At 37.3% G+C, this 23,024-nt stretch overlaps 1 protein-coding gene across 2 annotated transcripts in view; it reads left to right on the top strand.

The window, feature by feature from the left end:
* The first annotated feature begins 70 nt into the window (after window positions 1-70).
* Window positions 71-23,024, top strand: part of Slk (STE20 like kinase) — a 52,858-nt gene continuing 29,904 nt past the window's right edge. For both annotated transcript variants that reach the window (XM_055591525.1, XM_055591526.1), the window contains exons 1-6: window positions 71-313; window positions 15,749-15,913; window positions 18,712-18,760; window positions 19,077-19,226; window positions 22,405-22,477; window positions 22,617-22,811. In XM_055591525.1, the coding sequence (XP_055447500.1) occupies window positions 164-313; window positions 15,749-15,913; window positions 18,712-18,760; window positions 19,077-19,226; window positions 22,405-22,477; window positions 22,617-22,811 (782 nt within the window). In that variant the 5' untranslated portion in view covers window positions 71-163. The remainder of the gene's footprint in view (window positions 314-15,748; window positions 15,914-18,711; window positions 18,761-19,076; window positions 19,227-22,404; window positions 22,478-22,616; window positions 22,812-23,024) is intronic.

Here is a 23,024-nt window from a genome sequence, read left to right on the forward strand (position 1 = left end):
CCCCCCTCCGCGCCCGGAGCCCGCTCGCCGCCCCGCCTTCTCCGGGGAGCGCCGGGCGGGAGCGGCCCGGACCCCGGGCTCGCGCGGGAGACGACGCGCCGCAAACTTTGCCTTGTATTGTTCCTAGCCCTCGAAGTGCGAGGGACTGTGTTGGGCAGGAAAAATGTCCTTCTTCAATTTCCGTAAGATCTTCAAGTTGGGCAGCGAGAAGAAGAAGAAGCAGTACGAACACGTGAAGAGGGACCTGAACCCGGAGGACTTTTGGGAGATTATAGGAGAACTGGGCGACGGAGCCTTTGGGAAAGTGTATAAGGTAGGAGGGAGAAAATGGGAAGTTGCTGGAGGAGCTGGAACGGCCGCCTGTGCGGGGTGGCGGAGGACTTCGCCCCACGCCCCTTCCCGTGGCTTACCCCCTGCTCTGGCTTTGTACACTGAAACTTCAGCTCAGCATCCAGGCGGTGGCCCCGACGCTAGGGCTCACTGGACGCAGCGGGGCCGGATGCAGTGTCAGGCGTGCCGGTTGTGCAGTCTGCCTTGTCAAACTTGGAAAGAAATGAGTGTAATTTGATGGGAGGAGCGGGCGGTTGTGGCCCTGGAGTATTTGAAATCGGAAACTCATTAGCTTTTCAGTGTGGTAATGTTTGTTTCCTAATGGCGTTTGTATGTGTGCTCGTATTGAAACAGGTAACTTTTGGAGATGGGGCGTACAGCAGGCAGTGTCCATAGTTCAAATAAAACAAGGGCAAAATGATTGCCAGTTTGCAGTCTGTTCTTGAGTTGGTTGCTTGGCGACATGGGATGGAATTTCTGACAGAAAATTTCCAGAAGAAAATCTGCATTTCATCTTAGTTTCTAAATATAAAAAGCATTGGATAGAAGGCAGTACCAGTGCTTGAGGAATTAAAAAACCGCACGGGTGTTTATTTATTTCAATAGAGGTTTGACGTTTCAACACGGAGGTGTGAATGTTAACTGTTTACCCTGTCCTAGGAAGTATATGAATGATGTCACTGGAATATTTACTTCCTGATGGGTGAGGTTTTTATGAGCCACAGTTTAGGGGTTGCCTAGAAGTGAAAACATAAATACAAGACTTTGCAGTTTCACATAATTTGGCCCCCATAAAAGTCCCGGGAGGTGGGCAGGTCAGTGGTAGTGTCCACTTGTCCATGGAGGGAGACTGAAGCCACATTGATCCAGTCTAGCCTTGAACTCAGGTCTTAACTGCTCCCATATTAGTAGTGTGTTTCTACTTTAACTTCATTTGGTAGAAAGCATTCCTCGTACTTTCTGAGCATAGTACACTTTGTCTTGTAATGCATGCCTTGAAGGGGTTCTGTCAAAATCCCAGTCCTTGTTTTTTATCCAGTCTGAAAGACACAGGTCCATTGCTCTGTTTCAGAACATCTTGTACATGACTACTGCAGCATTTGTCACATGTTACAATTGACATTTTCATATTTATATACTAAAAGTAAGGCTAAAGTTTCACACTTGAATCTGTTTCTCAGCACATGCATTTCCTCATGTATTTGTTGAAGCGAAATAGTGTGTGTTATCTTCAAATAAATACTATTGAAAGAATGACTTCAGCAGGAGCTGAATAAGGTGCATGGTAGAAGGGCATTTAATGTGGTCAGAAAATTATCCTAGAGCAGACTTGTTTAGTGCTGGTTGTCATAGCCAGCTTGGGGTCATGATCACCTCCTCCGACTTGGATTTTCTTAGTTGTAGAACTGTCAGTTTCCTTAAAGGTTTCTTCAGATCTTTCTGCCTATTAATATCCTCTGAATATGCAGTTACTGAGGAAAGGCAAAGATAAACGCACAGGGCACCTGGCATCTTGTAGTGAGAAGGCAGTAGGTGATCATGGACAGTTTTCATGGTGTGAAGACATCTCATCAAATATAACAGCAGAGGATTAAGAGCAAGGGCAGAATATTTCTTGTTCTCCCATGCAGCAGTCTGTGACCTTGGGCAAGTTACCTTCTTATTCAGTGACCGACTTGGTATCTATAGTATAAATGTGTGGAAAGTGTAAGGCAGCCAGAAGGTGCAATAACTGGTAGAATTTACTGTTCTTATCTGTAGAGGTCATAGAAGCAAAATATGGGTTGGGAGGAAAAGGGACCCAGAAGATAAGGAGCTGCTGACTTGGTTTCTGTGGCAGATGTGCAGTTTTGCTCTTGAGAGGGTGCTGCACAATCCTGTTGCAACATTAGTTGAAATTTCCTGAAAATTTTGAGACTTCATGTAGTTCGACATTACAGAGCTGCCTACCATAATTCCTGTGGGCCTAAAGATTATGTTTTACACTGATATTGAAGAACGAAAGTTCTTTGCATTTGCTTTTGAGGAGGCAGGCAGGAGTTTGATTTTGTTCTTAAACAAAAATTTAGATTTAAGCTTATCTAACTTTTTGATTTTCTTTTCCAAAAAATTGTTTTATTCTTTAGGATTCTCTGGAAGGTATAAGTTTATGTGAGGGAAACTAGAGTTCTTTTTGTGGCGTGAATGCTGTCATACCTTACTTAATATTTTTGGTAGTGTGCAGTAAGCAATTATTTTAAAACTTGATTCCAGCTACTATTTGCTTATATAAATTGGTGACTTTTAAAATATCAAATTGTAAGTAAGAAATCATGTGTGCTTAGTTTTTTTTAAATTAATTTTATTTTATATGCATTGGTGTTTTGCTTGCATGTATGTTTGTGTGAGGGTGTCAGATACTGGAGTTATAGACAGTTACAGACAGTTGTGAGCTATCATGTGGGTGCTGGGAATTGAACTCAGGGCCTCTGGAAGCACAGTCAGTCCTCTTAACCCCTGAGCTGTCTCTTTAGCCCAGTTTCTTTCTTTTTTTAAAAATTAGCTTCCCATCATATAGTTGCATTCCTTCCATTCAGTCCAGTTCTCACATAGTTACTTCATGCTTGAAAAATTATCACTATTTTAGATTTTTTTCTTTTTAATGTAGTATGGTTGGATGTAAATGAAGATATGTAATATTTTTTATTTTATCAGAAACAAAAAATAACAAAAATATGCATTGAGTAGCATGTTACCCATTAAAGTAGTTGGAGCTGAGTGCTGGCTGCGTTTGTGTGGCAGCTGACAGCCCATGCCTTTAGAAAGGAGTGAGATATAGAACTCTTGCATTGAAGAGATGCTGAAGCTTGTATTTGTGCGTAGCTGATAATAAACTAAGTTTACACTGACAGCATCAGGGCCAAGGAATTCTGTTGCACCTCACAGGCTCCTTAGGTCACTCAGTTATTTGCTGTACAGTCAAACATCCGGGTGTGCATCACTGAACATAAAGTTAGTTTGTTAGTGTTCAAGTGTTAGAAAAACAGAATCCTATTAAGTGTATTCCGTGTCTGCCCTTTCAAGATCACTGTTGTATTTGTTGCATGTTCTTGGTTATTATCTATTGCTGTAGTTCATTTTCATTGTTGCATAGCATTCTCTTATGGGATTATATCACATCATTTGCCATTTACTGTTAGTGGGCATGTTGTTGTTCTTAGTTTTTGACTCTGACGTAAAACACTGGGACACTTCACTAATACTTAATTCAGGAGTAGCATGGCTATGTTTTTGGAGTAGTATGACTTTAGTTTTATTAGATGATGTCAAACCAATTAAGCTATTTTGCATTCCTCCTGGCAGTGTGTAAAGATGTCTTTGATCTTCATTCTTGCCAACATTTGCTATTTTTATAATTTTTGACCCGTCTGATTATTAATAAATGCTTTTTATATGTTTGTTGTTTATTTTTTGTGTTCCATTCTTTTCGTTTTGTGTCTATATGTAGGGTACACATTGGCAGTATATTTATGTGTATTATGAACATGTATACATGTACATATATTTTGAATTTTAACCATGTGCCAGTTACAGTATCATAAATACCCACTCATTTTTTGACTTGTCTTTTTCTTTAAGATTTATTTATTTATTATTTGTACAGTGTTCTGTCTGCATGTGTGCCTGCACACCAGAAGAGGGCACCAGATCTCATTATAGATGATTATGAGCCACTATGTTGTTGCTGGGAATTGAACTCAGGACCTCTGGGGGAGCAACCAGTGTTCCTAACCTCTGAGCCATCTCTCCGGGCCCTTGACTTGTCTTTGCTGACAGTGTCTTTGCTGAGCTACTTCCTCGTGTCAGTCTAGTACAATTCAGTTTTTTTCTCTTCAGGCTAATGTTTATTTTTAAGGCATTCTTCCCTAAACCAGTATCATGAAGATAATCTACTCTGTCTTCCAAAAGCTTTACCAGTTTACCGTTAACAAGTCCACAGTGTGCATAGACTCAGTTTCTGTGTGTGGTGTGAGGTAGGGATGCAGTCCTCTGTGCTGTGTTCCCTTCCTTCCACGGTGAATATTTAAACTTCGGAACCACTCAGTTCTTTCCCTCAAGGGCTGTCTCACTCCTTTGAAGTGTTTTATCTACCATATAACTGTGGCTTTCTGCAGTGTTTAGTTTAGCAGTCTATTCGCAGGTCACGGTCGCACTCCCTTACTAGAAGAGCAGTAAAGTAAGTTCCTGCTGAAGCCTTTTGTTGCCTTTTACTTTTCTATTTTTTTCTGTGTCTACTTTTCAGGCTCTTTTGCTAAAGAATATTTAAGTGTTGAGTTTCTCAGGGTTTGGGTATATCATTTTCTTTCTCCTTCCTTTCCTGTCTTCCCACCCTCTTCTCTTCCTGTGTAGCCCTGTGTGGTCTGTAACTCCCTATGTTGATGAGACTGGCTTTGAATTTACAGCAGCCCTTCTGTTTCTGTCTCCAGAGTGCTAGGATTACAGACATGTGCCACCACCCCTTAGTTTCCTTTTCTTCTTTGCTTATGAGAACTCATTTTCTGCCGTGCTTTAATTACCACTTAAATGCAGTTTATGTCTGTGCTCAAAGATTGTTCTCGAAATTTAGATCCATACATTTAGCTGTTGGTTAGAAGGGTCTTGACCTGTATAGCTCTGGTCGGCCTTGAACTGGCAATGTAACATAGGCTCTTTAGTCTCCTAGGTGCTGGGATTATAGGCTTGGTGATGTAATTTATGTGGCTGGCAGTAATTTAAAGTTGAGGTGACAGTTACCTTGAACAAGTCCAGAGCATGAGTCCATATTGTTGGCCCTTAGTTTATTCCTGTGGTCTGTTTCATGTTTGCCATCTGGAGCTACTGTTTGCTTAGACAGATCTTTTGTTGTTTAAGGTAGGGATTGGGGCAGGAGGTCTCACATTATCTAGCACAGGGTGGCTTTGATATCTACTTCTTGCCACTTCCTCCAGCTTCTGGAATTAGTGACATAGTCTGCCATTCCTGGCTTTCTAGAGGTTATTATTATTTTTTTTAATTTCATTTTTCAATTAGCTTATAAAGTAGCAGGTTTCCCTATGGCATTTCACACATACTTAGTTTTGGTTGATCTTCCCTGACACCCCTTCACTTTCACATGTTCTTGCCCCCCAAGTGCCTTAAATACTAACTCCTATTCCCGTTTCCCTTTCCATTTCAGCAACTTGCTGTTTACCTAACACCAAAACTTATATACTATTTAATTTTAATTAATTAATTAGTTAATTAATGTGTGTGTGTGTGCACGAGCGCACAGGTCCTCATGCCATAGGACCTGTGCTGGTCAAATGACAATCTCAGGAGTTGATTCTCCCTGGGATTGAACTCTGGTTGTTAGGTCTGCCCCCATGTGCCTGTACCTGCTGATACATCTGGGTGGTTCAGATACCTGTAAGGTATGCCAATAAACGTGTCTTCTCTCTCTGTCTCTGTCTCTGTCTCTCTCTACTCTAGTTTTTTAGTCAAAACTGCTGTCTTACATGTACAGCCATGATCGTTAGTGCTATGTTTTGGGCTTGATATAAATGTATTTTGAGTAAGGCTGTATTTTTGGTATAATGTATGAGACCATTTGGTCTTTTTTCTATAGTATTAAAACTTTTGAAATGCTACAGTTTACAGATTATTCTATTGTTGGTAGCATTTGGATTGCTTTTACTTTTTGTATATTAATAGTAAGGTTAATCTATGTACATACATATTTTTCTCATGTATATGTAATTTTGTCTATGTGTGGGCACTGGTGTGTTTAGGTGTGAGTGCACATATATGCAGAGGCTCAAGGTTCAATTGCTCTCTTTTCATTCTGGCATAGTAAAAGGTCTCTCAGTTGAATTTGGAGCTTCCTGGTTGAGCTAGTCTGGCTGGCCAGCTTGCTCTAGGAATTCTGATTACTCTTTTCTAGTGCTGGAATTACAGACAGGCCACCTTCCCCACATAGAATTTACATGGTGTTTTGGGAATTTGAACTCAGATCCTCATGTTTCTGTTTAAGCCCTTTAACCACTGAAGTATCTTTCCAGAAGGTCTCTTTCTCTCTCTGTGTGTGTGTGTGTGTCTGTAGTCTAGACTAGAATAGAATTTGTAGCCCAGGCTGCTCTTAAATTTGTATCTTTCTGTCTCTGATTCCCAAAAATGTTGAGATTGCAGGCTTATGCCAACTAGTGTCATCAGTATTCTCACATGTGTGTTTTTTTTTTTTTGGTACATATCTTCATTCATTTGTGTTGGATATGTACCTGGGAACAAATTTTATTTAAGTAGTTATGTCAGTTTTCATTCCCATCAGGAGGATGCTAGAATTATTTTAGTAAATTTTTGATTGCTGTAACAGAATACCATGGGTTGAGTGTAAAGAATAGAGTCTTACTTGGCTTGTGATCCTGGAGTTAGGATCATTCAAGAGCTTGGCCCAGCATCTGCTCAACATCTGGTGAGAGCCTTCTTTTGTGGCAAGAAACATTACATGGAGACAATAAATGTGTTAAGATTTGCCTAATAGCCTAAGTATTTCTCCGGTAATCCATTAATCCGTCAGTGGACTGAGACAGGTACTGACTATAAAGTGTGTGTAAGGGAACTTCTTGGGCATGACAAAATGAGCTAAAGCTAAAGCTAAATGATCAGAGCCCTCTTGATCCTGTTGCCTCCCTAAAGTCCCAACTCTAAATACTAGAAGTGTATGAATTTGGGGATTAAATTTCCAGCATATGAAATTTGGGGATATGTTTAGGCTTTTCTAGACTGTCCGTGTCCTTAGGCTGGAGTGATACTCGGACAGTAAAGTGCTTGCAAGGACCAGAGTTCAACCTCTGGGAATCTATTTCAAACAGCTGGGCGCGCTTGTGGTGCAGGTGCTGGAAAGGTGCAGGCTGACAGATCCTTGGCCAGCTGACTTAGCCTATTGGTGAGTTCCAGACCAGAGAGAGCCCCTGTCTCAAAAAACAGGGTCAGCAGTACCTGATGAACAGCAGTGAGGAACAGCTTGCCTCCATCCTCACAAACACACATCTGTACATGTACCTGTATACACCTAAATGTGCTTGTGCACCTGCACAGACGGACAGACAGATAGAGACCAGAGACACAGACACACAGACACAGAGAGCTTTATCTAGTTCTTTTCCCAAGTCTGTTATAGAAAGTTTTTGTTTTTTGTTTTTGCCAAGGTCCATAGCTGCTTGGATGTAAGAGACTTGCAACTGTAATAAATGTTGTGTCTTCCTTATAAAGATTGGTGCTGCCATGCATTAACATGGGAATGGAAAGTTTTTAATTTCAAAACAATTTTTAATGGGCGATATTAATTCAAACTCTGCTAAATGAACTTTTTTCCTAAAACTTGATTTTAGAAGCTTCTAAGTAAATAATTCATCTTAAGGTTATGAAAACCAAAATATCAAAAGCAGGACAACTTGCTTTCTCTCCCTCTGTTTTCTTGTTAGCTTTCTGTTTTTCTGTGTGGATACAGTTACTCAATGAACATACAAGGATTAAAACAGTGATTAGCTTTTTCTTCTTTTAATTTATAAGATAATTTATCAGAGTATTGCCGTGTATGTCTTCCTATAGGTTAGTGTGGGGAGATTAGTAGGAGTGCTCTTTTTTTTTTAATGGAAAAGTATTTGAATTAGTCTTCCCTGTCCTCATTCTTCCTTCTTCCCCACGAGTACTTTTCAGATAGTAAGCATTTTGCCTCATGTAGTCTTAAAAACAAGTGCATTTTATTTATTTATTTTGTATGTGTTTGTGTGGGCAGTCATGTTATGATGTACATATGTACATGTGGAGGACTGCTTGCAGGAATAGTCTTTTTCTATTTTGTAGGACCAGGGGATCAAACTCAAGTAATTTGTCATGGCAGCAGGTGCCATTACATGCTTAACCATCTCTTTGGCCCCTTAATGTAGTCTTTTCAGAATTTTATTGTTTTAGGTCTTGTATTTAGATTTTTATGCTTTGAATTAAATTTTGTATGTGATGCTGGATAAGGTACCAGCCTACTTCTTTTGCGCATGGATACTAATTTTCTTAGCAAGACTTACAGAAACAACTGTCTGTCCTGTCCCCGTCTTTGACACCCTTGTTGAAGACCGTGACCACACATGCCGAGCTTTCTCGGAGAGCTCATTGATCTTTGTCTGTCTTTATGCCCATGCTGCACTATTTTGATTACTACAGTTTTGTGATAAGTTTTGAAATAAGCAATTAGGAATCCTTGAGGCTTGTTCTTCTTTTACAAAGGATTGTTTTTGGCTATTTAGTGGTATTTAAAATTCCATATTTTAGGATGACCTTTTTAATATCTGCAGAAACCTTAAGATTTTGATAGAGTTTACATTGAATGTGTAGAAATCTGCAGGCGGTATTACCATTTTAACAGTATTGTGTCTAATCCATGAGCATACAATGTGTTTTCATTTTTTTTTAATGTCTTCATTTCTTTTCAGTAATGTGGTTATTTTTACTGTATAACCTTTCTATCTTCTTGATTAATACAGAAATATTTTATTTTTATTTTTTGCAATGCAACTAAGAGTTTTAAAATTTAAAACACTTGTTTTTCTTACATTAATAAGGTAGTATACCTTTGTCTTATTTTTAAATATAGATCTTGAAAATTTTTGTAATCTCAGTTTTCCTGTTTCTTTTAGCATGTTCAGGCTACTCAGAGTCAGCAATCTGTAAAGTAAGTGGGACAATGATGTAATCTGAGATTTGGTAGACATTTAAAATGTCCTTATGCTCTGGACAATTGGGTTTTTCTTTTACTTTTGTTTGGATGGCGGAAAGAATACCCTTTGCTTTTCAACATCTGGTGATGTTCTTTTGTGGCAAGAAGCATTAAATGAGACAGTAAATGTATCAAGATTTGCCTAATAGCCTAAGTATTTTCCTGTAATCCATTAACCTATCAGTGAACTCTGAGTATTGAAGCAGGTACTGACTGCAAAGTGTGTGTAAGGGAACTTCTTAGGCATGACAAAATGATGTGTGGCGCTTAGCCCTTCTCTTTAGACTGACACCTTTGTGGGGCTGGAATCAACTTGATTTTCTTTGTAGATCTTTTACATTTCTTTTCTCTCTCTCTTTTTTAGGTGTTTTAATTTCCAGCTGAGATTATTATTAAAATCTCCTTGTTATAAAAATATTATGTAGTCTCAGAAAATATAGAACTGTAGAAATAAAACAGGATTAAAAAAAATTCTTCACTACCCAGGCAGTATAACCACTGTTAAAAACAATAGTGTAGGAGAGTCTAGTTTAAAAACCCTCCTTCATTTAGAATATACAGTCAGTACAGAGAATTCAGGCAAATCACTCTTTCCCACAGTCCTCTTATGTAAAGTAGCCGTGTTATATTATTAAGTTATGAAAATGAAAATATTACGACTTTGAATGTCCGTGGTTGATCCTTGAAACCTTTTATCAAGAGAAGTCACATTTTAAATTATTTTTCACTACTGATTATCCTGCGCTTATTTTTTATTAATATTTGTTTAGTTATTTTATCAAGTCTTCATGTGGGTCTGATACGAGTATGCGTTTAGCATTTGCAAGGCTGTGGGGTCAGTTCCAAACTCTGTATTAAAACAAGACAAAACAAAGTCAGCTAAAAATACCTTAAACTTCAAATTAGGAGTTTTCATGCTATTTATTTTTATGGTAGTTATTGTGTAGATGACCTTTTAGGGTTATGGTACTTATCAGTGCTTATTTCAGCTTGGGTGTTCTAGAGTTCCCTGGAACCAAATTCTAATAAGTGATTAAATTATTTTAAGGCAGAAAGGTAAGAAACTTTGCGCTTTTCCTCTTCTTTTTTTGGCTTCAGGAATTGGAGCTAGGGCCTCTCAGATGTTAAGCACAGAACTACATTTCCAGTCCTTTGATATAGGAATTTAACTTTTGTTTGTTACATCAAGCAGGAAGACAGCTTTGTTGGTTTAACATTCTATCTAGGGCCGTGGAATATAAGAATTTGTTACAGTAAAGAATTGTAGAGATTACGTAATGTTAGTTTTGTTTTTGTTTTTTTCTTTTCTCCATTCTCTTCACTAGGGCAATACTTTTTACACTGTTCCTTTCTCAGGACCAGTTGCCTTGGGTCTGTTCTTCTCACACTGTTACAGTAAAGGAAGAAGGGCTAATCTCTCTGGGTAATTTTTGTCTGCCCTACAGGAAAGTAGTTTTTAATTACTGGCTCAGCTGTAGTACCTTCCTAAGGGGGACTTAGTGCTGTATTTTATCAGTTGTGATAATCTCTGTCTCTCTTTTCAACAACTCTAAAGGTTGTGGAAGATGTTTCTGTCAATGCCATTTCATAATGGCTGTTGGCCAGGTCTTAGTCACCATGTAGGCATTCCCTGCATCATCAACTCACATGGTCTTAGTGTTACACAGTTACAACTCCTTGGTATTTTAGCCTCCAAACTATTTTAAGGACTTTATGAAGAAGCAATATGCTTAATTAAAATGTTTCTCTTATGTAGAGAGTTGAAGAGAGCTTCTTCATTAAATACCTGGAAAATGGGAATCATTGCCTTCCAAGAAGATATTGGAGAGGATTTTGGAGTACTTGTTTTAAGAAATGCTGGACCTCAGTGTGATGTTCTTTTCAACACTCCACAGGTGAAGGCAGGAGGACCCTAGTTTGAGGCTAGCCTAGAATACTGCAGCAAGATCCCATCACAAAGCTTCTAATGATCAGAGCATGAAAAATACAAATATCAGATAATGGTCAGTCAGATGTAATTCAGAGGAGCCTAAATTTTCATATGTTCATAGGCATAATAGATACATGATAGAAATTTAGTTGAACTATTCTGAATTGTTGGCAAACTTTAATTAGTATTTTCTTCTTTGGTCTAGAAAATAATAGCACATCTTGTTTTATTTTTATTTTTTGAAATAGGTATAGTTTGGGTTGACACTCACTCTGTAGCTCATGCTGGCGTCTAACTTAGAAGAATCTTCCTGCCTCTGCCCCCAAGAGCTGGGATTGCAGGCATATACTAGAATATTCAACTTTATATTTTCCAATAATAGTGCATCTTAAAGGAAATCCTAGATTTTATAAAATTTGATAGATTAGGATATTTTAGAGTGGCAGAGTAGTAAGGCTGACCTGGGGAGCAATCTTTTTTATCTCTGAACCCTAAACCTTAGTATTAGGATCTGTTTTTTTCCTAAAGGAAAGAAAATTTAGCAATAATTTGCTTAGGGACTTTCCATATGTAAGCTGATATCTTCTTTGTTTACTTTTATCTTCTCCAGGAAATCTCCTGTGTACATTTTTTGTTGTTGTTGTTGTTTTGTTTTAAGTAGAAAGAATGCATGTCTATTAAGAGAATTCAGATAATGTAAAAAAATGCCAAAAGTCAGGAATCTCTACCATTTTCATGGTTATGCCGTCACTGTGTATGTTTGTGGTCTGTCCACAGGTGTGCCTAGCTTCCATATGGGAATATGATATACTTATGTGTTGGTGTTTTTTTTATTTTTATTTTTTAATTTCATTGTTTCACTTGGCTACGTGTTATGGCTACCTTTTCATTCAAGAAATGTTAATTGATTAGTCAATCTTCTTAGTGGCTGATTTTCCATTTTGGAACAGTACTATGTGATTTAAAGGGGAGGGGTCCTTGTTAATGAATATTCAGGCTGATCAGTTTTTCTAGCATCATTGTAAATAATGCTTTGATACTTTTTTATGTATGATTATTTTGTGAAATTGTGTTCTTAAGATAAATTGTAAAAAGTGGGATTTTTTTTGTTTGTTTGGTTTTTTTGTTGTTCGTTTGTTCTTGGTTTTGAAGGCAGGGTTTTTCTGTGAGGCTGTCCTGGAGCTCACTCTGTAGGCTGGCTTAGAAGTCACAGAGATCCATCTGCTCCTGCCTCTCAAGTGCTGGGTTTAAAATTATGCAGCACCATCACTGCCTGGCTTTTTTTGTTTGTTTGTTTTTTGAGATGACATCTCACTGTGTGGCTCTGGCTATCCTGGAACTGTGTTGACCAGGCTGGCCTTGAATTCACAGAGATGTACCTGCCTCTTTTCAAAATGCTGGTTTTAAAGGTGTGCACCACCACGCCCAACTTGTAAAAAAGTAAAGTTTGAACATGCATTTATTTACTCAATCGTTACTCATTAATTAGTAGTTTTTATACTTGGTCTTAGCCAAAAGACCCAGAAATGACTGTTAGTAGCTTTTAAAAGCTCATCTTTTTATATTTTAAAAGTAATAGTACAGTTTTGATTAAATGATAACATAATATTAAAACATCTTATAAAAACAACCTAATTAGTATTTTAAGGTCTGATTCCTAATCATCAAAAAGTGATATTGGGGTTGTTGAACCCCAAGATTAGACATTTCCCACAAAGCCTGGTAACCCAAGTTCAGTTCCTGAGATCTACATGCTAGGAGGGAACTGACTTCCAAAAGTTGTCCTTTGCCTTCCACAGGTGTGCCATGGGCAGTGTTCACACACAACAAAATAAATAAAATGTAATTAAAAAGTAAAACAACAAAAAGCTCAGATCTTAGCTCCTACTACTTTTCTAAAACCTTTAATTCATAAACATTGGAAGTGAGGAATTATTCAGCCACAGGGAGAAAAAATGGAAAACAGTAAAGTGGAACAAGGAAAGAAATAACCAAACAAATGGAAATACAGAAAACCAAAAGAACAGAAGGAATTGGAACTTAGCCTCTTCTCTTATAGGGCCCTGACTGGGTCTGAGAGTCAAATTGATCTAAGATGGATTATTAGGAGAAAAGCATACAAAGTTCACCCAAGTTTTACATCCATTACCCCATCAGGGAATCAGGACCCAAAGAAATGGTAACATACATATGCTTTGAATCTTTGGTTGCGCAAAGGCAGTTGTGGAAAGCTAGACAGTGATGCACAAAGATTACAAAGAAAGTTTTGTTTGTGTGTTTGTTTTAAAACAAGGTCTGTCAGTGTGGGATTCTCTGGGCTGTGGCTTCTATTAAGAATATTTTTGGGGCCTAGGAGATGGCTTAGTGGTTAAGAGTGTTTACTGTGCTTATTAGATGATCCAGGTTCAGTTCCCAGCATCCACAGGGTGGCTCTTCCCTGTAACTTTACCTCCAGGGAATCCCATGTCGTCTTCTGGCTTCCATGGGTTCTTGAACACATTAGTGCATACAGACTCCTATAGACACACATGAAAACAATACATCTTTAAAAAGAAGAAAAGAAAAAGGTGGTTCCTTTGTTGTACAGAGAAAAGGCATCTTTCTTGCTTGCCTTTAAAAAATTTACATTTAAAACTCTGTTTTTCGAAATAGGGGCAATGAGAATTGTCTTTTCGTGTGTATTTTTCAAGGCCTTTCAAGGCCTTTAGTTGAAAGTAGCCCTTGTTTCTGAGTGATGTATTTGTGTACTCTTAGACAATAATGGTTAATGTGAAAAATGGGCTTGAAAATATCTGGATTTAAATCCTTATTTTATCTCTTACTAAACTATAAGACCTGGGGAAGTATGTTACCTACTATCTTAGTTAGGATTTCTGTTGTTGTGAAGGGACACTATGATCATGGCAGCTCTTAGTAAGGAAAACATTTAATTGCGGCTGGTTTACAGTGCAGAGATTTTTTAGTCCATTATTGTCATGGTGGGAGGTGTGGCAGCATGCAGATTCGGTACAGGACAAGGAGCCTAGGAGAGCCACGCTGGCCTGAAGTGAGCATTTGAAACCTCAAAGCCCACCCCTCCCGCTAACAAGGCCACACCTCCTAGCAGTGCCACTTCCCTATGAGCCTATGTGGGCCATTTTCATTCAAACCCCACACCTGTGTATTTATGTTTTCCTTTGAAGTAGGGGGAATAAAATATCATGGTGTTATTCTGAGGATTAAATAACAATAGTAATAATTATAGTGAATACTTTTGCATTCATACTATGTATGTCAGACATTATCTTAAATGCCTATATATGTTTTTTTAGCATAGTTAATATGTATTATCTTAGTTCTCACAAACCAGAGAAGTTTAGGTAAATTTCCCTGGTAAGGGAATGAAAACAGGAGTTGTTAAAAAGTTGCTGTAAGCAACCCAGCTTAGAAGTGGCAGCAGCAGAATCTTTGAGTCCCTGGCAGTTGAGCCATTCATCAGTGAGTAAAGCACAGAAAGGAGCCTTTGCATAGCAAGTGGGATTTACTTAATTTTTGAGACAGGATCTTGCTTTGTAGCTCTGGCTAGCTTGGAATTTTCTGTATAGACCAAACTGGCCTCAAACTATATCTTAGCCTCCAAAATGCTAGAATTGCAGGTACGAACTACCTCACACAGCCTGCATAATTAATATTTATGTTTAAGTTACCTTTCAAAAATAGTGTGTAGGAGAATGAGAAACCACAGTCTTGGTGAAAATATTTGTGGAAAATCTCAGGTAAAGGTTTGAAAAAATTAAAAACCCAGTAATTAGAAATTAAAAAACAAAACAAAACATGAATAGTTACCTCACAAAAGAGGCTATACAGAGAGCAAGTAAGCACTGAAAACTGTCCTGCATATGTCTGTAGGGGATTATAGTTTGAAACACGTCCAGGAGAGTGTCAGAAATTACCCGGATACTCTTGAGATGTGGACTATCACTAGTGGGGATGCAAAACAACACAGCTATTTTGGAATTCAGTGTGGCAGTTTCCTGTTTCTTTCAAAACTGAGCCCTCTGCTCCAGCAGCTATCTTGTTTGGTATTTACTCAATAAGTTGAAAACTGTCCATACTGAAACCCACATAATTCATAATTCCCAAACTTGGAAATAGTCAGCATTTATCATAAGTTAGGCGAAAGGGTAAATACATGATGGTATGTCCAGACAGTGAAAGAGTGCTCAGCACTAACAAGAAATGAGAAGACCTATAGGAACTTTAAATACATATAATAAATAAAAGCCAAACTGAAAAGTCTGTGATTCCAACTATATGCCATTCTGGAAAGGGTAAAAGCAAGGATGTAGTGAAAAAAGGAGTGATTGCTAGCAGTCAGGGGTCAGTGAAGGTGAGTAGCCAGGGCACAGAGGGCTTTTAGGGCAGTCGAACCTTCTGGATGATAAAATGGTGGCTGTATTTTGTTACACAGTTGTTAGATCCCATTTAATATGTGGCACCAAGACTGGACCTTGATGTGAGCTGTGTGTAGACATGTGATATGTTAACGTAGCTGATTGGCTGCAAGTGCCCCAGCCTGCTGTAGACTCGGGGGGGGCTGGGGGAGCTGGGGATACAAAGGAATTTGGTGCTGCTGCTCAGTGTTGCTGGGAGCCTAAACATTTCCTTAATTTTTTTTTTTTTTTTAATGTAAAAGCAAGCATTTAAAATGTGACAGACATTTCTGATACTTTTGTTTTTAGGCCCAGAATAAAGAGACCAATGTTTTAGCTGCTGCAAAGGTGATTGACACCAAATCTGAAGAAGAACTTGAAGATTATATGGTTGAGATTGACATATTAGCATCTTGTGATCATCCAAACATAGTCAAGCTTCTAGATGCCTTCTATTATGAGAACAATCTTTGGGTAGGTAATTTTCATTCCTTTACGGAGAAACCAGAGTTCATCTGTGTGTTACCTCTTTTATGTAGTTACTTGAATTACTTGATTGAGGGTTGATCTGCCAATGAGAGTCATTAGCAAGTTTCAATGGATGTTCAGCTTTAGATTTTAGATTATACCATTTCATCTAGATTGTTTGATACTGGAGCTAGGTAGGAAAGAATATTAATCAATAATCTTAATATCAGTATTGATCAAGAATATTAAAATTTCTAAAATATGTCTATATTTGTAATTTTAAGTATTTGTTTTTGAAAGTTTTTTTTCTGTTTTTTTATTTGTAATTTTTTTTTTTTTTTTTGGTTTTCTCTGTAGACCAGGCTGGACTCAAACTCAGAGATGCATATGCCTCTGCCTCCCAAGTGCTGGGGTTAAACGTGTGTATCACCACTGCTCATTGAAGGTTTATTTTTCTTTGTGTTATTTATAAATTTTTATCCTAAAGTTTTTATAAACCATGCAATACTATAAGTTATGAGAAATGCTAAATTCTATATTAGGCTCAACTTCACTGCATGGTGAAGTGGTTAAAATTATATATACATTTTGTTCATTTTTAAGAAAATAGGCACAAGTAGATAAAGCAATAAAATTTTAATATTTACCATAATAGCTAGTTCCTTGTACCAACCTAGAACCTATTTTTATCAACAGCTTTCTTGCTCCCTTCACCCTCTAAGACAGGGTTTCTCTGTGTACCTTGGCTGACCTGGACTCACTCTGTAGGATAGGCTGGTCTCAAACTCGTAACTATCTGCCCGTCTCTCCAAGTGCTGGGATTATAGGCCTGTGCCACCACACCCAACAGCTTTTTTTTTCTTTATTATTTTTTTATAAATAAAAAAATGTTGATTTATGTGTGTGGGTGTTTTGTCTGCATGTATGTCTATGTACCATGTGCATGCCTGGTTCCCAAGGAGGCCAGAAGAAGACATTGGATTTTGGGGGGCTGGAGTTACTGATGGTTGTAAATTTCCATGTGTGTTCTGGGAATCAGACCTGGGTCCTCTGGAAGAGCAGTCAGTGAGTGCTCTTAACTGTTGTACCATCATTCTAGCCTATCAAGAAAGCTTTTTTATAAAATAGAATTTTAGGTGTATTTCTTAGAATGAAGCTCTGGCTTGAAATCAAAAGGCTTTTTAGTTAGGAGCTTGGCTGGATTACCTAACCCTTGAGCCTGTTTATTTCTGCAGATGAATAAAGAATTATTTTTCAGATCATGTAATGAATTTGAAAATAAATTTGTTATTGGCAAGCACTTACAAAAATATTGTAGTATTCTGGTGTGGTGGTGCATACCTTAAGTCACAGTCCTCAGGAGGCAGAGGCAAGTGAATTTCAGTGAGTTTGGGCCAGCTTGGTCTGCATACTGAGTTCCAGGACAGCCAGGGCTATATAGAATTTTTAAAATTTAAGAATTTTGTCTCAAAAAAAAAAAAAAAAACCAAAAAAACCAAACGAAAAGAAAACAAAAAGCTTTTAGCAAGAGTGAACACCTTTGGAAGTATACAGTTTACTAAAATTATTTTTAAGAAGTATATTTATTGTTGGTGTGGTGTCTTTTAAATACTTGTTCGGGGCTCTGTAAGAATATTTCTAGGGCTGGAGAGATGGCTCAGAGGTTAAGAGCACTGTCTGCTCTTCCAGAGGTCCTGAGTTCAATTCCCAGCAACTACATGGTGGCTCACAACCATCTGTAATGAGATCTGGTGCCCTCTTCTGGCATGCAGGTGTACATGCAGACATAACATTGTATACATAAAAAATAAATAAATCTTTAAAAAAGTAAAAAAAGAATATTTCCAAATATTACAAGAAAAGCTTCTAGGCATTTTAAGAAATAGATCTTTACTTAATGCTATTGCAAAATAAAAATTTGGTTTACTTTTTTATTGAGGGACAATTTAAATGGGAGACAAAAGTATTTGTAGTAACAGTTAAGGATAGGTACATGACAGTGATAATTGAGTTTGCATGTGTCTTGTGTGAATGTCTTTTTTTTTTTAGCTTAAAGGTCTTGAGAGCGTTGGCTCAGTGCTGAAGAGCATGTACTGCTCTTGCAGAGGACCTAAGTCTGGTTCCCAGATCCCACATTAGGTAGTTCATAGCTGCTGGTAACTCTCGCTTCTGGGGATCCTGGACCCATTTCTGGCTCCCAGGAGCACTTGTGCCCGATGTGCATGTATCTCCACATAGGCACATACACCTGAGTATAATTTAAACTAAAATAAGTCTGCTTTCTTTTCAGGATTTACTTATTGAACAATAAACAGTATAGTCACTTAACATTGTAATAGTTACTTGAAAGATGAAGTTAATTATATTTTTCAATAATATCTCTTAAATGCATAAGTAATATAACAATTAAACAACCTGTATTTGGTAATTTTAGAAAAGAAAAAATACTAAAAGTCAATATTTATAAAAATGGGCCTGGCTGGGTGTGGTAAAACATACCTGTTAGTATTTGGGTGGCAGAGGCAGAAGGATTGCAGATTTGAGTTTATCATGGGCTATAGGGAAACCTGACTCAAAAACAAAAAAGAAAAGGAAAAGGGCAGAGGGGCTTCTATTATAACATGTTCTCCTTGTGAATGCCCAGGAGAACATAATTGAAGACTGGTAACTGATGACAAAGAATCCTTCATGTTTATTATGGTACTGTTTCTATAGCCTAGATTAACCAGTAGCTTTTCATTAACTGCTCTTATTAAGTTTCTGAAACGTGGTATAATTACAGATACTTTTTTATTTGTGTGCAGATCCTCATTGAATTTTGTGCAGGGGGAGCAGTAGATGCTGTGATGCTTGGTAAATACCTTTGCTTTTATGTTTGCTTCTTGCAGTGTTCTTGGATAAAAATATTTCAACCATATATATGTATGTATATGTAATTTTAGAGTTCAGTACATTAAGTCATCAACTTAATTATATTTTAGATAAATATAATTCTGAAAAATGTTGAATATTCTTTGTCAGGAAATTAATCATTATGGATATTTAGCTCTTTTACAATAAATGACTTCATATGATCCCTAAAAGATCAGAGTAGTTGAATGTACTAAAAATATTTAGTTAGTTTTATGTAAAACTAAATACATATATTTTTTTCACTTTCTCCTTATAGAACTTGAAAGACCATTAACTGAATCCCAAATCCAAGTAGTTTGCAAGCAGACTTTAGAGGCATTGAGTTACTTACATGACAATAAAATTATCCACCGAGATCTGAAAGCTGGCAATATTCTTTTTACCTTAGATGGAGACATTAAATTGGGTAAGTTATTCAAATATTTGTATTTGTGCTCTGAGATTTACCATGGAATGTATGATTTGATGGTGTTTCAGCCCACCCAGACATGTAAAACATGGAGAATTCCTCCCAGCTGCTCTTGTAAACACTTCAGTGGTTAAACATTTACCAGTCCTTAGAATTCCTAAGTATATGTACCTAATGACACCTATAGAAAGTAAAAGAGGGTGTGTTTTCTTTTTAAAAGCAAGGATTTGTAAAATACCGGTTAAGATTTCCTCCTGTAAGTTTTTTAATATAGATTTAACACTTGTAAATATTTTATATTTAGAGTATAATATAATACTAAACTCAATTGTATCTTTCTAAAACGTGTCTAATAGGTTTTTTGTTCCACATTGCTCCACCCAGAGCCTGGCACTTCTTAAGCAAGTGCTCTGTCAGTAGCACACACACCCCCCACCCCCCACCCCTGGTTTCTTACTTCATTTTCCCATTGTACTTCTTAAACCAACAAGTAACCTTAGGTTTGAAGTAAAATGAGTTTAAGAACTAGCATTTAATTTTGTCTTTTATACCAAAGGAATAAGTGATGAATGTCATAAAAAGAATTAGATGTAGATTTTAGGCTGGGATTAGTTAAATTCATACATATACCTATAAGTAGTAGTTACAGCCTTTTAAAAAGTTTTATAAACGGGACAGTTTTTCAGAAATCAAGCAGTGCTGTCTAAATTTATTTTTTTGGGAAAACTAAAATCATTCAAAGCCATGTTGATTCCAGTGATTGTGACCATCTTCTTTTACACTGTTACAACATGTAATAGGACATTGAAAGGGCACGCTACATTTTATACTTAATGTGCCGTAAAGAGATACAGAAATCCACATGAAAAGCCATATAAGTTTAGACAAGAACTTTGAAATCATGATGACTTAGGTGAAGAAATTAGACTTGGCCACACACCACCTACATTCTTTCACAGGGTCATCTGACTTTCGTTTCACCCTCCCTCTCCATGCTAGGTGTTGACTTTTATCATTGCTCATTTGTGTTTCTTTATGGCTCAGTTATCCCTTATTTATTGCTGAGTTTAAATTTGTACATATATAAATTTTAGTTTTCTTTGACATCTCTATAAATCACACATTTCTTCTCTATTCCTTTCTTTATGCAGTAGGATGCATTATTATTGAATTAACATTGTTCCAGCTGAGAGAGCAATATTTGTTTGGAGCCAAAAAGAGATTATGACAATGGTTTGTAACCTCTCCAAAGTCCACAGCATGCAAACAGATATACAGTATATATGCGATATTAAAATTCCCAGTGAATGGATGATTAGGAAAATGATTATAAAAAGGCGAGTTAAGGAGTTAGAAATGAATGATGAAACACTGGATCTGGCCATGAGACCTGGAGCTTTTCCCTCAGCTGCCTTTGCTGATCCTGTGGTCATGAGTTCAGTTTCTGTCTGTATTTTCTTCAGTTAGTAGATGAAGCAAAAGCTTGGTAAGGGCTTGATGAGCCTCAGGTTTGCTGCTGTGATAAGACAGTGGTTTGCACTGTTTATTAACTGGTGTAAGGCTTTGGTTATGGTTGTTTTCTCACTATTGGGTATTGAATCCAGGTCTCACATGTGCCAGGAAAACACTCTACCAAGACCAACATTCTAAGCTTTTTTGTCCTTGATACCCAGATTTTTCTCTTTGATTGAGGCTGCAAAATGAATTATACTATTTTTTTCATTTGTTATTTTTGATAATTTTATAATCAATTAGTTTATTCTTTCATTTATTACTATAAATTAAAAACAATTTTATAAGAAGAGATTCTCTTTAGTTGTTTGATTATTTGGTAAAAAGCAGAAAAAATGTTTTATTTAGTTTTTAAGATAATTAGTTTGTTCTGAAGTCTAAGCTAAAAAAGTAGGCTTTAACAACTGATTAAGTTACAATGCCGCTGTTCTTTATAACTTAAATCAGAAACCATAAAGCCTCCCATTTTTCTTTGTAATATAATTAAGGTTGTCTGTCTATCTGTGTATGTATGTATGTATGTATATGATAATATCACTACATAGCCTAGAGTAGCTTTAAACTTCTGATTTCCCTGCCTAAGCTTCCCACATACTAGGATTACAAGTACACACCACTATGCTCAGCATTCTAGTATAATTTTGTGAGGATGCTGATGAGATAGAATGCTGTTATAAAGGCTACTTTGCTGTAATTTTTGTTTTTTCACACTAGAGGAAACTATCTTCATTGATTTAATTATAGCACACATATTTGGCATTTGTTTTAAGTATATATATTATTTAATTTAGAGTAACTTTTTGTTTTTAATTCTGAGGAATTTATCATCTGTTTTTAAATCATTTGAATATGTGTCTAGATGGTGATCAGTATATTTGTGATGGAAAATTTGACAATATTTTGAAAGGTAGTAGAAAAAAGATGGTTAAGATTAGAGTGGTAGGGGCTGGAGAGATGGCCCAGTTGATAAAGTGCCAACTGAGTATCTGAGGCCCTGGTTTTGGTTCCCAAGATTGCCCAAGTACAAGCTGGCCATGGCCATGGGTGATTGTAACCCTCACGCTGGGTTGCTGGAGACGGGAGGAATTCTAGTGCTCACTGGCCAAGCTGGTTTTGCCATAATGGTAAGCTCCAAGTTCATTAAGAAGTAATGTCTCGGGGCTGGAGAGATGGCTCAATGGTTAAGAGCACTGGCTGTTCTTCCAAAGGTCCTGAGTTCAATTCCCAGCAACCACATGGTGGCTCACAACCATCTATAATGATATCTAATGCCTTCTTCTGGTGTGCAGGTATAAATGCAGATAAAACACCATATACATAATCAATCAATCAATCAATCAATCAATCTTAAAAAAAAGAAGTAATATCTCAAAAAGTAGGATGAAGACCAATAGAAGAAGATACCTGACACGGCCCCTGGACTTCATGAGCATGTATGCACACAACCCTGCGTGCATACATAATAAATGCATGCACTGCACAACACACACAGTAACTTTAAAAAATTAGATTGGCACAAAAACGATTTCCTTCTGTTGTGTTTATCTTTTAATAAGAGAGGCCTTACTAAGACTTGAGGTGCTTTCCTCTCCCTCTCCAATGAATACAATTTACCATTCTTGAAAGCTGTTATTAACGTTATTATGTGGTTATTTATTTCAAGCGGATTTTGGAGTATCAGCTAAAAACACCAGGACAATTCAAAGGAGGGATTCCTTTATTGGCACACCGTATTGGTAGGTATTCATTTTTATGAATTTATACTATTAGTTGTGTCTGCAGTAACTACCTTGTCCACAAATAGTCATTATCCTGACTATAGTTTGTAATAGCTGTTAATTAAACATCTTAACTTCCATTTTCCTCTCTTTATAGGATGGCTCCTGAAGTAGTCATGTGTGAGACATCAAAGGACAGACCATATGACTACAAAGCTGATGTTTGGTCCCTGGGTATTACTTTAATAGAAATGGCTGAGATTGAGCCACCTCACCATGAGTTAAATCCAATGCGAGTGCTGCTAAAAATAGCAAAATCTGAGCCCCCAACATTAGCACAGCCATCAAAATGGTAAGTAAGCTATTTTAAACAACCAAAGAGGTTCTGTTTTTTTGAGTTTGCTAAGGGTATTTAAGTGTGGGGATGTGGCACAAAAACTGTGAATGAGGAAACTGATGTGGGTCTATTTCCAAGACTTAAGGACCACGGAAGATCTCTCAGCAATTAAGAGCACTGTCTCCTCTTGCCAGAGGATTGGGTTCAGTTACCAGCACCCATGTGGTG

This window comes from Psammomys obesus, unplaced genomic scaffold (assembly GCF_907164565.1).
Source record: "Psammomys obesus unplaced genomic scaffold, mPsaObe1.curated_primary_1811, whole genome shotgun sequence".
Taxonomy (NCBI): domain Eukaryota; kingdom Metazoa; phylum Chordata; class Mammalia; order Rodentia; family Muridae; genus Psammomys; species Psammomys obesus.